The 15,914-nt window shown below is 40.0% G+C and overlaps 1 protein-coding gene across 2 annotated transcripts in view; it reads left to right on the top strand.

Moving 5' to 3' along the window:
• Window positions 1-15,665, top strand: part of LURAP1L (leucine rich adaptor protein 1 like) — a 53,861-nt gene extending 38,196 nt beyond the window's left edge. For both annotated transcript variants that reach the window (XM_058695352.1, XM_058695351.1), the window contains one exon: window positions 14,018-15,665. In XM_058695352.1, coding sequence (XP_058551335.1) covers window positions 14,018-14,392 — 375 coding nt within the window. In that variant the 3' untranslated portion in view covers window positions 14,393-15,665. The remainder of the gene's footprint in view (window positions 1-14,017) is intronic.
• Window positions 15,666-15,914: the final 249 nt, after the last annotated feature.

Raw genomic sequence — 15,914 nt, 5'->3', positions numbered from 1 at the left:
ATTAGATAAATTACTATGTAAGACCATGGCACATAGAAAGCATTCAATAAATGACAGATGTTTTTAGTAATATTCTTAAAGCTAATGAAACAAGACAAAATACATCACTAGACATGATAGTCAATGCTTTATCAGCAAATGTTGCAATGTGGCAGGTGTTTGTCTTTGGCCACTCTTCAGGGTGTGAGATCACTGCTCTAACTAATATCATCTGGAAAGTCCCACCCAAAGTTTCCCAAATGAAAATGGTCAGTGTTTAGACATCATATACAAAACAAAATTGATCTTCAGCATCATGAAGTGAAGCATTTCAAATATTACCAAATTATCAACATTGGGTAAACATGAATGATTGTAACAAAATGCCAGGCCTCAGTTATGTTTCCTGTGCAAAAGGACCATTCTATAAAAGGCCCTTCATAAAGAAAATGGGTTAACGTGTGAAAAACAAATCTGGCTTATGGGAGGCACTAAATAAATGCAACTTTTATCCCTATCTTAATCTCATTCCCCCTTTTCTCTAGTGAGGCCAGACTGAAGGGGATTAAATGGGGAATTATGAAAAGCAAGCTTACAATTTGATAGATTCCTCAGTATTGAAAATTCAGTGATGTCAGCTTCATTAATCTCTTACTATACTCTAAACTCTTAAAATTATATCTGAATGTTATTGTCTAAGTTTAGTTGATTATCTTATCATTGTATACCCTACTTTCTATGGCCCTTAAAGTATATGGCATATAGGGGTTCTCACGTGGCTCAGTTGGTTAAGCATCCAGCTCTTGATTTCAACTTGAGTCATGTTCTCATGGTTTGTGAGTTCAAGTCCCACATCAGGCTCTGTGCTGACAGTGCAGAGCCTGCTTGGGATTTTCTCTCTCTCTCCCCTTCTCTTTCTCTGCCCCTCCCCATTGACATCTCTTTCTCTCCCCATGAGTCAGGGAGGGACACAGAATCTGAAGCAGGCTCCAGGCTCCAAGCGGTCAGCACAGAGCCCAACACGGAGCTCAAACTCACGAACCACGAGATCATGACCTGAGCTGAAATTGGATGCTTTACCAACTAAGCCACCCAGGTTCCCCTAGAGAATATATTTATAAGTGACCTTCATTGAAAGCATCCTGTGTCAGATACCAGAGGAATCATCTGTTGTTTCTCCTTTAGGGTAATAAATTACCATTTCTTATGGGGAAAATTGTGATCCTGTGGGAGATGCATATGGCCCCCTCTTGAAGAGCTTAACTTCCTTGAACATTTTCTGTCTCCATCAATAAAGATTTAACTACTCTATTTGTTAACTTTTATCCAAACTATGCAACAGTGAATCAGCAGAGTAGCATTCCATGGGCACTGTGGTCCAGCATCCATCACCCAACATTATCCACAAGTAGAAAGATCTCTAGGCTCTTGCTACTCAACGTGTCCATATACAAAGCACTGGTTATTAGTTGTTCATGCTGAGTAACAAATACCTCCAAACTTAGCAATGTAAACAACAGACATGTTCTATGTCATGGCTTCTGTGAGTCAGAAGCCTGAGCACAGATTAACTGAGTGTCTCTGGCTCAGGGTCTGTTCACAAGTCTTCAGTCAACATGTTGGCTAGGGCTGCAGTCATCTCCAGGCTCAACTCAGGAGGCTCTGCTTCCAGCCTCATTCATATAGCCAGTAGCAGTTGGCGGGCCTAGGCCTTGCTAACTGCTGTCCAGTGATATCAGTTCCTTATGTAGATCTCACAATAGGACAGTTCATCGCCTGGCAGATGGTTTGCCTCAGAGCAAGCAACAGAGTATACCTGAGATGGAAACCGGTCTTTTTGTAACCTTTTCTCAGGAGAGACATCCCATCATTTTCACTATAATCTGTTCCTTAGAAACAAGGTAATAGGCCCAGTCCACACTCCAGGGCAGGGAACTAATGGGAGTGTGGATACCAGAAGGGGGTTACCGGGAGTCCTCTGAGAGGCCCCCAAGGATTTCCTGGCATCGGCCTGGGATGTGTTAGAAATGCATGATCGTGGAACTAGTGAACAGGATCTGAATTTTAACAAGACTCTCAGGTGACCCATATGCATGTAAAGGTTGAAAAGCACTCCTCTAGGGAAGAAGGCACATGCCCTTTATTCTGTCACAGAGGCTTGCTTCTCAGCTTAATGTTACTTACCAGTTGATGTTACTTTCCAAGGAGTGCAAAGTCAGTTTTCCTCACGACTCAGTTCTCCCCTGCCCACAAAAAGAAAAAAAAAAGGGAAGGTTATGGAAATACTACTGTGCTGAAGACAGATTAGAAAGAGAATCCGGGGGCGCCTGGGTGGCTCAGTCGGTAAACGTCCAACTTCAGCTCAGGTCATGATCTCACGGTTCGTGAGTTTGATCCCCACATCAGGTTCTGTGCTGACAGCTCGGAGCCTGGAGCCTGCTTGGGATTCTGTGCCTCCCTCTCTCTCTGCTCCTCCCCCAGTCACCTCTGTCACTCTCTCTCAAAAATAAATAAACATTAAAAGAAAGAGAATCGGGAGACAGGGGAAGAAGTGGGGCATGAGGATTATGTCGAACAGATTGAATACCAGCATCAAGAAGTCTAGGGGCGCCTGGGTGGCTCATTCTGTTGAGTGTCCGACTTTGGCTCTGGTCACGATCTCACAGCACGTGGGTTGGAGCCCTGCATCAGGCTCTGTGCTGACGACAGCTCGGAGCCTGGAGCCTGCTTCAGATCCTGTGTTTCCCTCTCTCTGACCCTCCCCCGTTCATGCTCTGTCTCTCTCCGTCTCAAAAATAAATAAACATTAAAAAATTTTTTTTTTAAAAAGAAGTCTACAGTACTGTTTCCTCAAAACCTCTTAAGTGCATTGCTAAATAACTCTGCATTAAAAATGCTATTTATAATGGTGGCCCATTACTAATTGATTCAGCTCAGTTCTACATGGTTCTTTTTTATCAAGATAGGGAAGTGTGCAGCATATTTTGGAAATATATCCATTAAAATTATAATATAAAATGCAAATGCTTACATTATTTTTAGATATCTCTAGTCCCTTTCCAAGTATATTTCATGTCTCAATAATGCTTAAATATGGGGCGCCTGGGTGGCTCAGTCGGTTAAGCGTCCGACTTCGGCTCAGGTCATGATCTCACTGTCCGTGGGTTCAAGCCCTGCGTCGGGCTCTGTGCTGACAGCTCAGAGCCTGGAGCCTGCTTCAGATTCTGTGTCTCCCTCTCTCTCTGACCGTCCCCCATTCATGCTCTGTCTCTCTCTGTCTCAAAAATAAATAAACATTAAAAAAATTTTTTTAAAATAATGCTTAAATAATAATCTATATTCAATATTTGAAATCTTTCCATAGAAAACACTAATAACTTTGGGATAAATATTTAAATTTTCCTCAAATTATATTTAGTGGAAAGGATAAAATTACATTAAGTTTTTAATCCTGAATAGAAAAATAAAAGCCCTTAGGGGAGAAATGAAAGTCTCTAATTCTCTAATCTACTTATCATAATAAAATGCACTGGGTTAGGCAAAGCCTTTACTTTTCCTGTACCTTTAATTCAATAGCAAAAAAACAATATGAATCACTGAATTTTACTTTTTTTTAAATTTTTGAAATTTTATTTTTTAGAGACAGAGCACAAGGGGGATGGGGGAGGGGCAGAGAGAGAGAGGGAGACACAGAATCCAAAACAGGCTCCAGGCTCTGAGCTGTCAGCACAGAGCCAGACATGGGGCTCGAACTCACAGAACATGAGATCGTGACCTGAGCAGAAGTCAAACACTCAACCAATTGAGCCAGGCTGGCACCCCTGAATTTTACTTTTGAAACCAATGTTGCACTGTATGTTAACTAAAATTTAATTTAAAAAATAAATAAAATAAAATAAAATAAAATAAAATAAAATAAAACTGGGCAGAGGAATATAGCCAGTTTTCCAAAGAAGATATACAGATGGTCAACAGGTATATGAAAAGGTGCTCAATACCACTAATCATCAGAGAAATACAAATCAAAAGCATAATGAGATATTACTTTACACCTGGTAAGATGGCTGTTATCAAAAAGAAAATAAATATTAAGTGTTGACAAAGATGTAGAGAAAAAGGAACCCTGTGCACTGTTGGTAGGAATGTAAATTGTTGAAGCCACTATGGAAAACAATATGGAGGTGTCTTAAAAAATTAAAAATTATGTTGCTTCTGGGTATATATCTGAAGGAGCCAAATCACTATCTCTAAAAGATATTTACACTCCTTATTTTCAGTACAGCATTAGTCACAATAGCCAAGTCATGGAAGCAACCAGGTGCCCATCACTGGATGAATGGATAAAGAAAATGTGATACACACATGCACACACACACACACACACACACACACACACAGGAATATTACTCAGCCATAAAGAGAAGGAAATTCTGCCATTCGTGACAACGTGGATGGACTCAGGACATTACACTGAGTGAAACAGAGAAAGACAAATAGTGTTTGATCTCACTTGTATGTAGAATCTAAACAAACTGAACTCCTAGAGTCGGAGAACAGCTTGGTGGTAGCCAGAGGTGGATGACAAGCTTCCAGTTACAAGATAAATACGTTCTGGGGATGTCATGTTCCGCATGGTGACCAAAGTTAACAATACTGCATCCTGTATCTGGAAGTTGCTAAGAGAATAGATCTTAAAAATTCTTAACAATACTGCATCGTATATCTGGAAGTTGCTAAGAGAGTAGATGTTAAAAATTCTTATCATAAGAAAAATAAAAATAATTGTTAGGTATGCAAGGTGACGAAAGATAATTTATTGTGGTAGTTATTTCACAGTATGTACATACACCAAATCATCATCATCATCACCTAAAGCTGACACATTGTTATATGTCAGTTGTATCTCAAAAAACCTTAAATTATGCATCGAAGCCTACAAACTAAGACGCCATATGAAAAACAAAGGTTATAAATGTTCAAAACCATCACTTTTAAATGTTTTACTATTAATAATTTTCTTGAGGTTATTTAAAATATTTACTGTACCCACAGGGAGAAAATATTACCTAATGCTGGGCTACTGAGCACTTTTTCTCAGCTTCGTGTTTAGCGGCGTCACATTGGGAGCTTGCAATTAGCCATGGTTGGAGTATTGACAGCACAGAAATTAGAAAACGCTATCAATCAGAACTTGATTTTTATTTTGTTGACTGCCTTTAAGACAGTGATGGAGACAATGTTAATATGGCAGATTAAATTTAGAAGCGTGTCATGTCCTTAGTTATTACATTTTTGACAGCATATAAAGTTGGGAGATATTAAAAATCTCTTGTCCAAGTCACTAAAGATCACTAATAAACCTGTAAAGTTCTGACTAGTGCTGAACCACATAACTAGGCTGAAGCAGAAACAGGCTTCCCTTTAATGAATATAATTTGTGCCGGGGTGAGAAATTGTTTAAAAGTGAATCACATAGGGGCGTCTGGGCGGCTCAGTCAGCTAAGCATCCGACTCTTGATTTTGACTCACGTCATGATCTCACGGTTCATGAGTTCAAGCCCCACATCGGGCTCCACACTGACAGTGCAGAGCCTGCTTGGGATTCTCTCCCTTTCCCTCTTGCTGCCCTCTCCCTGCCTATAAACAAACAAACAAACAAACAAACAAACCAAACTTTAGATCACATAGATTAATGACAAAACGATTGAAAAAAGAGTGATTGGTGTCAACTCCTTGTTAAATTAAGATTGAACTATAACGATAGGTTGCTGTACATATTTCAGCAAAAAATGTACAGAAGGCATTTTCTGAGAATCAACTAGTTACACACACAAAAAACTATACACAAGTATAATAAAAGGTAATGTATATTTTAGTATTATTTGTAAAGTGTGTGCTACACATCTGTTATATCAGCACGATTCTGGTGGCACGTGAGTGTGGTTTTCCCAGGGAGTCAGTTGTTGGACATTTGCCACGCCACCCTGCCTCCTCCTTCCTTCCCAGTGTGAGCAGGGCCACTCCGTATCACAGGAGCACATCGTCATAGCCTCATCTGCCATGTAAAAATGCCGTTTTAAGTTCTAACCGGGAAAAATGCACAGGCAGAAAGAATATTTGTTACGACTTAGTGGGGACACTTCTGGTCTGGTCCTTGCTCTATTCACGTGCGCTTCTCTGCTACACATATCTCAAGTCCATGTTTTTCTTAACTCATTCCAAATGAATTTCTGCTCAGGTGATATTCTCTCTCATTGCCCCAAACGACGTTTTGCATATACATATTGAAAGCACTCAGGAGAAACAATATTCGCTGTATCAGAGTATGGAAAAGAAATTGACATCGCAGGCTCTAAGTGCTGATTGGATTCTAGCACCGGACAGAAGAGGACTGAAAAGCTCCCTGGTCTTATTTTGGTGATCAGAGGATTCGCCAGCAGGGAACTGTGTGGCACTCGTGAGCAGGCCTGGTGGCAGGAGTTTATATTTGACATTCGGGAGAGTCACATGTGCCCCCTTTCAAATAAACCAGATGCAGCTTCCTAATTTATCAAAACATTAATCAGTTAGCTATGCAGATGACAGTGGTTTTATGTACGTAATTAGTCTCGGGGTAAATTACTCTTCTATACGGTTTTGGGAAAAGAGAGAACTGTTTTAGTTATTGTTCAGTTCCACAGAAAAACACCACAAATGGAGGAAGACAAAGCTGATATAAAAATGGAATCCTCCGTTGCCCAATTAGAAAGAAATTTTGTTGTAAATTTCAAACTGCGTGAGAAGGCAGAGGGAATTTCTGGCAAATAGCACTTGTAAAAGGCCGCAGGCTTTTCTCCTGAAGCATTTGAAACCAAAAGCTGTGGATGGAAATGTTGTACAGTGCCTTCTCGGACTGCAAAGAGACAATAATATCCTTATGGATCCTCTGAGAATACAGTTAGAGAAGTGGTTTATAAATACAGCTATTAATAAAACTGCCAGAAATTTTAAGGATGGGTAGGCAGAAAATCTTCTGTGATCATCAAATTGAGGATGTGGTGAATTTGGAGAGGGAGCAAATTTGGACTCGATTAGATTAGGCAAGGGAACACACAAATAAACTGGGATAAACTGGGAAAACAATATTCCAAACATGGTTATAGCAGCCTTTTAATAAGGTAGAAAAATATGCCTTTAACTTTTTTTTTTGTATATTTGGAAATAAACACAGCTAGAAAAAAAAGGCCTTCTACCAATTTCAAATTTGAAAAATACGTTCCTCTGAATTAGGAGCTAGGATTAGAGCATCACATTAAAAGGCAAATCTGATCTGTTTTCCTTTCTTCGTGTATGTGATTATGGACTTATAAAGTCATCTTTCTCCCTTCTAATTCATACTGCAGCTTGCTGGACATTTGGGATTTAGGTCATGGATAGTGCAGATTTTACATTAGAAGTACATACCTAGGAGATGGCCTGCTTTTATCTGACTAGTCGATCCTTGTAAACAAAAGGGCTGGAGTGCTGTCCACGCCTCCAGTATGACAAGACAGAGCCAACACTGCCCGTATTTGGAAGACACATTCCACAGCCCATGTACACATTTATGAACATAAACAGGCATATGGAAGATGATATGTATGTTTATCCTGGGGCAGAACACAAACAAGAAGCCAAACAGAAAGAGCCAAAATTACTGTCATCTCCCAATTTCTGATAAGGAGATTAAAATTCACGGAGAGCTCAAACTGCTGGCTCAGGCCAGGAGTTCTTACTAGCTAAAACTTTGGCTGGAGCTGTTGACTAGCAAAACTGATGGCTCCCTCTCCTCCAGAGCCCACGTACTTTTCTCCTAGAAGAAACAACCTAGTAATCAAATGGCCACAGGAATGACCAAAGGATCTGGGATGTCAAAATGGAGGGAAATCCTGACATGATCCTATCTGCAGATCCTTTGGATCAAATAACATCATAAAAAAAAAAAAACAAAAAAAAAACCAAACAAACCTCAATGTGAAAAGCAGACAAGTGCTAGGTCCTGAGTTGAGTTAAATTTTCAACCCCGGCAGAAATGACCTTTGTTCACAAACTGCTTTATCACCTCCACCTAGGCAGGTGACTCACTGGAGCTGAGAATACAGCCTCATCATTGTTCCTCATGAATGCAGAGGCCGAGGTCCCGTGTGCCCAGCCACTTTGCCCAAAGCTCACACAGGTTGACAGTGACAGTGACTGGAACCCTGTGCCACGTTCCTCACATAGCAGCACAAAAGAAGTTGACTTGTTTAGCAACTCCCTGGTTCACTGCAAATTTGACCACATTCCTGCCTTCATGGATTCATTATGCTAATTCATAACCTTTGTAGTCTTTCAGTGTTAGAATGATGGCCTAGAAGAAAACACAGATCTGGAAAAGTTTATTATTAAGAATATTTTGCTGTTGGGGCTCCTGGGTGTCTCAGTCAGTTAAGAGCCCGACACTTGGTTTTAGCTCAGGTCCTGATCTCAAGTTCGTGAGTTTGAGCCCTAAGTTGGGCTCTGTGCTAACAGCACACAGCCTTCTTGGGATTCTGTCTCCCTCTCTCAGCCCCTCTCCTGCTCAGGCATGCCGTCTCTCTGTCTCTCTCTCTCTCTCTCTCTCTCAAAAAAAAAAAAAAATATATATATATATATAATATATTATATTATATATATATATATTAAATATAATATATATATTATATTATATATAATATATATAATATGATATATATATAAAATATATTATATTATAATATATATAATATAATATATATATAATATATATAATATAATATATATATTATATTTATAATATATATAATATAATATATATATATATTTTAAAAAGACTATTTGGGGTGCTCGGGTGGCTCAGTCGGTTAAGTGACCGACTTTAGCTCAGGTCATGATCTCATGGTTTGTGAGTTCAAGGCGTGCATCAGGCTCTGCGCGGACAGCTCAGAGCCTGGAGCCTGCTTTAAATTCTGTGTCTCCCTCTTTCTCTGCCCCTCCCCCACTCGTGCTCTCTCTCCCTCTCTCTCTCTCTCAAAAATAAATAAATGTTAAAAAAAAATAAAGGCGATGTCCTCTTTCCGTATCTCTCATTTCAAGTTCTGCTGTACACCCAGCTCACTACTTGTCCAAAAATGATACGAAATTTCAGCATTCACCCCATCTAGAGACCTGCTATGTTACAGTCCTGAAGCGTGAGAGACTTCGGTTAAGCCTGAAGGTGAATTACATTGCGATAACTACAAGGACCAAAGTGGGGGAAGGCGGAGGAAGAAAAGAGGGAGTGACATTCACATCTCTTTGAATCAATCAGTACAAACCTTTTTCTTTTTCTTTTTCTTTTTCTTTTTCTTTTTCTTTTTCTTTCTTTCTTTCTTCCTTCCTTTCTTTCTTTTTCTTTCTTTCTTTTCTTTCTTTTTCTTTCTTTTTCTTTTTCCTTTTTTTTCCTTTCTTTTTCTTTTTCTTTTTCCTTTCTTTTTCTTTTTCTTTCTTTCTTTTTCTTTTTCCTTTTTCCTTTCTTTTTCTTTTTTTTTCTTTTTCTTTTTGTAAATGCCCTGTTTGTTCCCTTTGTTTAACTCATTTCATCAAGTGTCTACAGAATACCTGTGTGTGTGCTGTGCTAGTACCAGTTATCACATCAGAACAAACAGAATGGTGTTTGGAATGTGAGTCACACCTTGAAGTCCACGTCCTTTCAGAGACACTATCTCAGAATCTGTACATTTAAGCTAGGAATGCCAGTTTCCTTGTGCCAGGTACTCAGTGTTTGCATCCTGTGAATGAATCCAGATGGGACTGCACGCTGGGAATGCTTCAGTACGGAAATGCTCTTTCCAGAAGCTGCCTCTCTCCTCCCTCTCAAGTCCCATATCAACTGACCCACCGCAGAACCCAAGGGAGGGGTGTACTTGACAGATGGTCCAATCTGAAGCAATAATTCTGCCCTTGAATGAATACCAATCGGGCACCTGCTACGTGCCCAGCACTCTTGCAGGTCTTGCGCACAGAATGGTGGCCAGAATGGACCAAATTCCCTGCACTCTGTGGTGCTTACATGCTCATGGGGAAAACAGAGCATAAATGTAATAAGCAGGATGATTTCAACTAGCTGTAAATATTGTGAAGGGAACACAAAAACCATAGAAGAGTAGTATGGAACTCAGCATGGAGATTGGATACCATGATAGATCAGGAAAGAGTTCTCCAAGAAAGGGAATGTAAACCCAGACCATGAACAGGGCCTCCCAACTCTCTATATCCTTAAAGTTACTGGACCTTATAAGGTCTCAGGTGAAAGAACTGGAAGTTCCCTACCAACGGGCCAGGCTACTGTCTCCTTGATAGATGGCCAGACATTCTAAAGACGGACATGAGAAACAGGGAAGAAAGGCGGGGTAGCTACCGGAGACAGAAGCATCATTGTGATTTAGTTCCATGACAGATTGCTCAGCCTTTCAAGGTTCATTGGCGATAGCAAAACCACACTTCAGTTCCAGGAGAAAGCGGTAGGAAGCAGCCTAGAGCTCCAGGTAATGGACAGGCAGCCATGTGAACCGGCCCGGCACTCCTACAGCAGACAGCTGTTTACTCTCTCCCCAGGAGGACAGAGGTGGAAGTTAAATCTGTAATCATTATCAGCCAGATCAACGCGTTCTAACTGACTTGCTTTCGTCATGTTTCCCCCAGCCGTGGTTCAATGGCCTGTGAATGTTTACCTTCAGTAGAAAAAGATTTAAAAAAAAAAATGGTCAAAGGAAGCTTTTTTGTGACTTCATAGTCTACTCCTCTCTGATTTGCGTTGCTCAATGAAATTGAAAAATTTGTATCTGATGCAGTCACTGTGTGACTCAGACCAAAACTGCTGGAAAAAAATTGTCCTGATTATGCTAAAACCCCAGAGTGACACATTTGTTGGGAATGTGCATTATTACCGCCTTAAGAGCCGAACTTTCACACATCTAAAATTATGCCTATTTCTTTTTTCTTTTTGAAGTTTGTTTATTTATTTGGGGGGGGGAGGGACAAAGGAAGAGGAAGAGAGGGAATCCCAGCCAGGCTCCGCATGCTATCAGCACAAGAGCTCGACTCGGGTCTCGATCCCATGAACCTTGAGATCAGGACCTGAGCCAAAATCAAGAGTCGGGCGCATAACTGACTGCGTCACCCAGGGGCCTACTTCTAAAAACATTATGCCTATTTCTAAAAAAAAAAAAAAAAAAATCAGTCCTCAGGTCAGACGTTAAGATACGGAAAAATTGTAAGACATTTCTTACATGGGCCAGCAGAGGAGGCTGGACTCAGCTTTAGTGCTTGATAGAAGAAGAGGACTTCAGGAATGGGGAGGATTTGAAGAGGAAGAGAAGAAGTAGTTCAAGGGAGGGGACTAACAGAGAACACACCCGCAGCTGGAAAAGACCAGAACATTTTCACGCGACAGGGCAGGGCTGCGAACAAATGCAGCTGTGGCTCATTTGGAGAGCTGACGGGAAACGGTCCCATTTATGTCGCACCATGCCTACAGTGGGCACAGCATGTTTCCTCGGCTACAGATGCCTAACAGAAGAATTTTGTAAGACTTTGGCTCATATGGGGTTTCTGGGCTCTTCAGCGGACCTAGACAATTTGTTGCTTGACAAATATCTGTTGTATCACGTGTAACCTGAACAGTATCTTGATGGCCCATGGGGTGTGTGGGTGATTATGAGCATGAAGACCGCCAGAAAGCCTCCTTCCTCAACACAACACCGCTGCAAGGTCACTGAGACAGCAGTGTCACTGAGACACTAAGACAGGAAAGCCTCTCAAAACGTACTCAGTTTCCATTCTTCTGTTCATGGACACCTCAGAGATGAATGATTGTCACTGTTACCTGCTACACAGTTGGTTTTGGTCTTTTCTCAGAGAAGATAAGGAAGTTACCCTGGTTACTGTATGTAATATCCTCACAAAATGAAGGGTTTAAAATTGTACTTTATGCTTTTTTGGTATTTATACATACATAACTGGTAACCTCACATCTTCGAAGTCATTGATAGACATTCCATCTCTCCTAATGTTTGTTCACTACAATCACTGAATCCAAAGTTCACCTTCGGTTATGGATTAACTCCTAACCAGGAAGTACTTTTATAATATGAATGCATACATTTGAAGACAATAGCTCCTTTCTCCCTTAAGGCTTGTCACTCATGACTGAATGCCTTTAATAATTCTAGAAACCCACAAGTCTGAATTAGCCTTGTATCTTAAAAAAAGAATCAGCAGGGCGCCTGGGTGGCTCAGTCGGTTGAGCGTCCGACTTCGGCTCAGGTCGTGATCTCGCAGTCTGTGAGTTCGAGCCCCACATCGGGCTCTGTGCTGACAGCTCAGAGCCTGGAGCCTGCTTCAGATTCTGTGTCTCCCTCTCTCTCTGCCCCTCCCCTGCTCATGCTCTGTCTCTCTCTGTCAAAAATAAATAAACATTAAAAAAATTAAAAAAAAGAAAGAATTAGCAAAGCCCAGTCTTTTAGATTAATGACCCCCAAAATAAATAAACATTAAAAAAATAAAAAAAAAAAAAAAAGAAAGAATTAGCAGGGCCCAGCCTTTTGGATTAATGACCCCAAATTGAAACAAACAAACAAACAAAACAAAACCAGAAATCCATTTCAAACCATAATGAATGTGACCAGGACCTCTGGTGGCCAAATGTATTCCTGGCTCCTAATCTAGGCACTGGAATCTTTATGGGAGCTATGTCTCTTCACTTCCAACTAGAATAGGGGCAATCATGAGAGTTCGTGCAGCCTACCTCTTTCCATATTCTACAGAACCACCACACTTTTGATATTAGTGAATGTCCCCCATTTAACTGTAGGACCTATAAAGAAATTCTACTTTGTGCTGTGAGACAGATTTCTTTGAAGTCGTTTAGGACTACACACCTAGAAGGTACCTAGGGAAGTTCTAGAACTTTCTCAGATTTTCATATACCAATTTGGAGTGGGACTTCCCCTGACATGTCTGAGGCAAGTAACCAGGTCTATAGAAGACATCTGTATGCTTCATCTTGTAAAGTGGAGCAGTATTGGTTGGCATCCTTTTGGATTCAAGGAATATTAAAGCAATTTGTTCTTAAAAATAAAAGCATTATTTAGTACTATATATTTGTCAACATAGCTATAAAGAGTGCAGACCTTTTCTGTACTCTTAACTCTTTTCTGTAGATTTCAGCTTCTTCATCTGTATAATGGGGATAAAAATAATAATCTATGGTAATGGGTTGCTATTAATGAAGGTTGGACCTTGCATAATGATGTCTGGTACATTATCACGCAAAAACCAGGAGCTGCTACAATGGTAGTGATTCCTTAATTTCGACACATTTCTCTTCTCCCCCCCTCACAGCATCTATATATATATATATATATATATATATATATATATATATTTACCTGGGGATATATATATATATATATATCCCCAGGTAAATATGGATAAGTGATTAGTCTGGCCAGAGAGAGGATGTGTTTCTGAGCAGAAAACCTGACATTCAAAATGGTATTCCCAGGCAACTTGGTTAGGGCCAGGGATGCAGTGGGAGTTTTACAGTCCCCTTTGGACCCGATGCATCTGGCAGGAAGTGAGTTGTTTATGACTTTTGCCATCGGTCAGGAGATTTCCAAAGATTCTGAGATGGAGTGAATTTGTATTCTGTGCATTGCAAGTTATAGACTGCAGAAGACAGGATCCAAATGAATTTTGAGTCTTTCAAAAATGTAGATGGGGCGCCTGGGTGGTGGCTCAGTCGGTTGCGTGTCCAGCTTCGGCTCAGGTCATGATCTCACGGTTCATGGGTTCAGGCCCCACGTCGGGCTCTGTGCTGACAGCTCAGAGCCTGGAGCCTGTTTCGGAATCTGTGTCTCCCCCTCTCTCTGCCCCTCCTATGCTCGTGCTCTGTCTCTCTCTGTCTCTCAATAATAAATACACGTTTTAAAAACAGGTAGAATAACTGGCGTGTCTTTCGTCTCCCCCCTCTTCCCCGTAGGTTAACCTCAGAGCCACAGATGTGAGGCTCATGCGCCAGTTGCTTGTTATCAACGAGAGCATTGAGTCCATCAAGTGGATGATTGAAGAGAAGGCCACCATTACCAGCCGAGGAAGCAGTCTCAGTGGCAGCCTGTGCAGTTTATTGGAGAGTCAGAGCACCTCCTTACGTGGCAGCTACAATAGCCTGCATGATGGCAGTGATGGGCTGGATGGCATCTCCGTGGGGAGCTTTCTGGACACTCTGGCAGATGATGTCCCAGGCCATCAGACCCCATCAGACTTGGACCAATTCAGTGACAGCTCCATAATAGAGGACTCACAAGCACTGCACAAGCACCCCAAACTGGATTCTGAATACTACTGCTTTGGCTAATGACCCAGTTTTTTGCATGGGATTGGTGTGCAATTAACTTGTATTTATCCTTCTTCTCTGCTGCTATCTTTTTGGTGTGATTTTTTTTTTTTATATATATATGACAACCTTTTTAAAAGAAGCTTATTTTGAAACTGCTTGATGATAATTCTGTTGCTCCTAATATTTCTTATCTGGACTGATTGATCTTTCTCTCGTACATCTCTATTTTTATTTATTACAATGATTTTTCTCCCTTCTTTACAGTGACACAAGTAAAGTAGGGGGAAAAAGAATAAGCAATAATTATGTTTTTGCTTTTGTTTTCAGAGAAAGGGGTCAGGGATTACCAAAAAATAAATCTTTGCTAAATTTTACAATAAACCAAAGTCTGACAACAGTTTATTTTGTTCTTTGTATGCTTAAACAATTCAAAGTTTCATTTTCCAGAACATACTGAAGTTTATTAGGATTTGTATCATAGGTTGGACAAAAGAGTTGCAACGAACATAGGCATTATTTGTAGGCAAAAACTTCCTAGTATAAAATAAACAATACAGCTAGTCGCATACTTCCACGTGGCAATTATTCGGAAGCCACAACTCTGTGAAATCTGCTCACTTCAACTTTGAGTTCATACTTTGGATCGTACTTTTGTCTTTAGTGACTCTAACTCAAACTATTTAAGCTTAGTTGTGTGATAATATATATGATTCTCCCAGATTTCAAAGAATAATTGAGGTTAGATACACGAAGGTGATTAGAGAGGTTCTAACTTGTATTTTGAGATTTTGTTGACATTTGTTTATAGGTGTTTTGTGATTCTGATATGATATACAAACACATAAATCACATATATGGATGGATGGATGGATGGATGGATGAAGTGGGAATTAGAATCACCATTTGTGAAGTCTAATATATCCTGTCATCCTGGAGTAAATAATCTCTTAGTTTTCTGAAATGACATCCAAAAATATAACTCATGTAGTAAACAAACATTTCATTTTGGTGTGTTATGAATCTTCCACATTCTTTTACCTTAATGATTCCTCATGAGTGAATTATTGAGATTTCAAACTTTTCTTTGTAAATATGTTTCTGTACTAAACACCTTACAGTATGAATCGAAAAGGCTTCCTATTTATAATTGAAAAATGTCCATACTTGAGAAATGGTTTCCCCAAATTTCCTTTGTTGATATATAACTATTACACTCTTGTCAAATGTATTGTTTGCTTCCAGAACATATGTTATTCCATTTCCAATTAAAATCTATAGGGTCTATATTTTACACCAGTCTTTTTTTCATAAATTACTTGATATAATCCACATCGCAACAATCTCATGATGTGAAAATTGTCTCTTTTCTATATTTGAGGAAACTGAGGCACATGGAAGGTAGGTAACTGGATCAAATCACCAGTAAGTGTAAAGACTAGGATTTGAACTTGAGTCTCTCTTAGCCATAACAATAACAATGGTCCTTTTGATACCTATTGAAGTTAAATAATAAAGTATGGATAAAAAAGCAAATATAAGC

Source organism: Neofelis nebulosa, chromosome 12 (assembly GCF_028018385.1).
Source record: "Neofelis nebulosa isolate mNeoNeb1 chromosome 12, mNeoNeb1.pri, whole genome shotgun sequence".
Classification (NCBI taxonomy): domain Eukaryota; kingdom Metazoa; phylum Chordata; class Mammalia; order Carnivora; family Felidae; genus Neofelis; species Neofelis nebulosa.
This window is presented reverse-complemented; position numbering and strand designations above follow the sequence as displayed.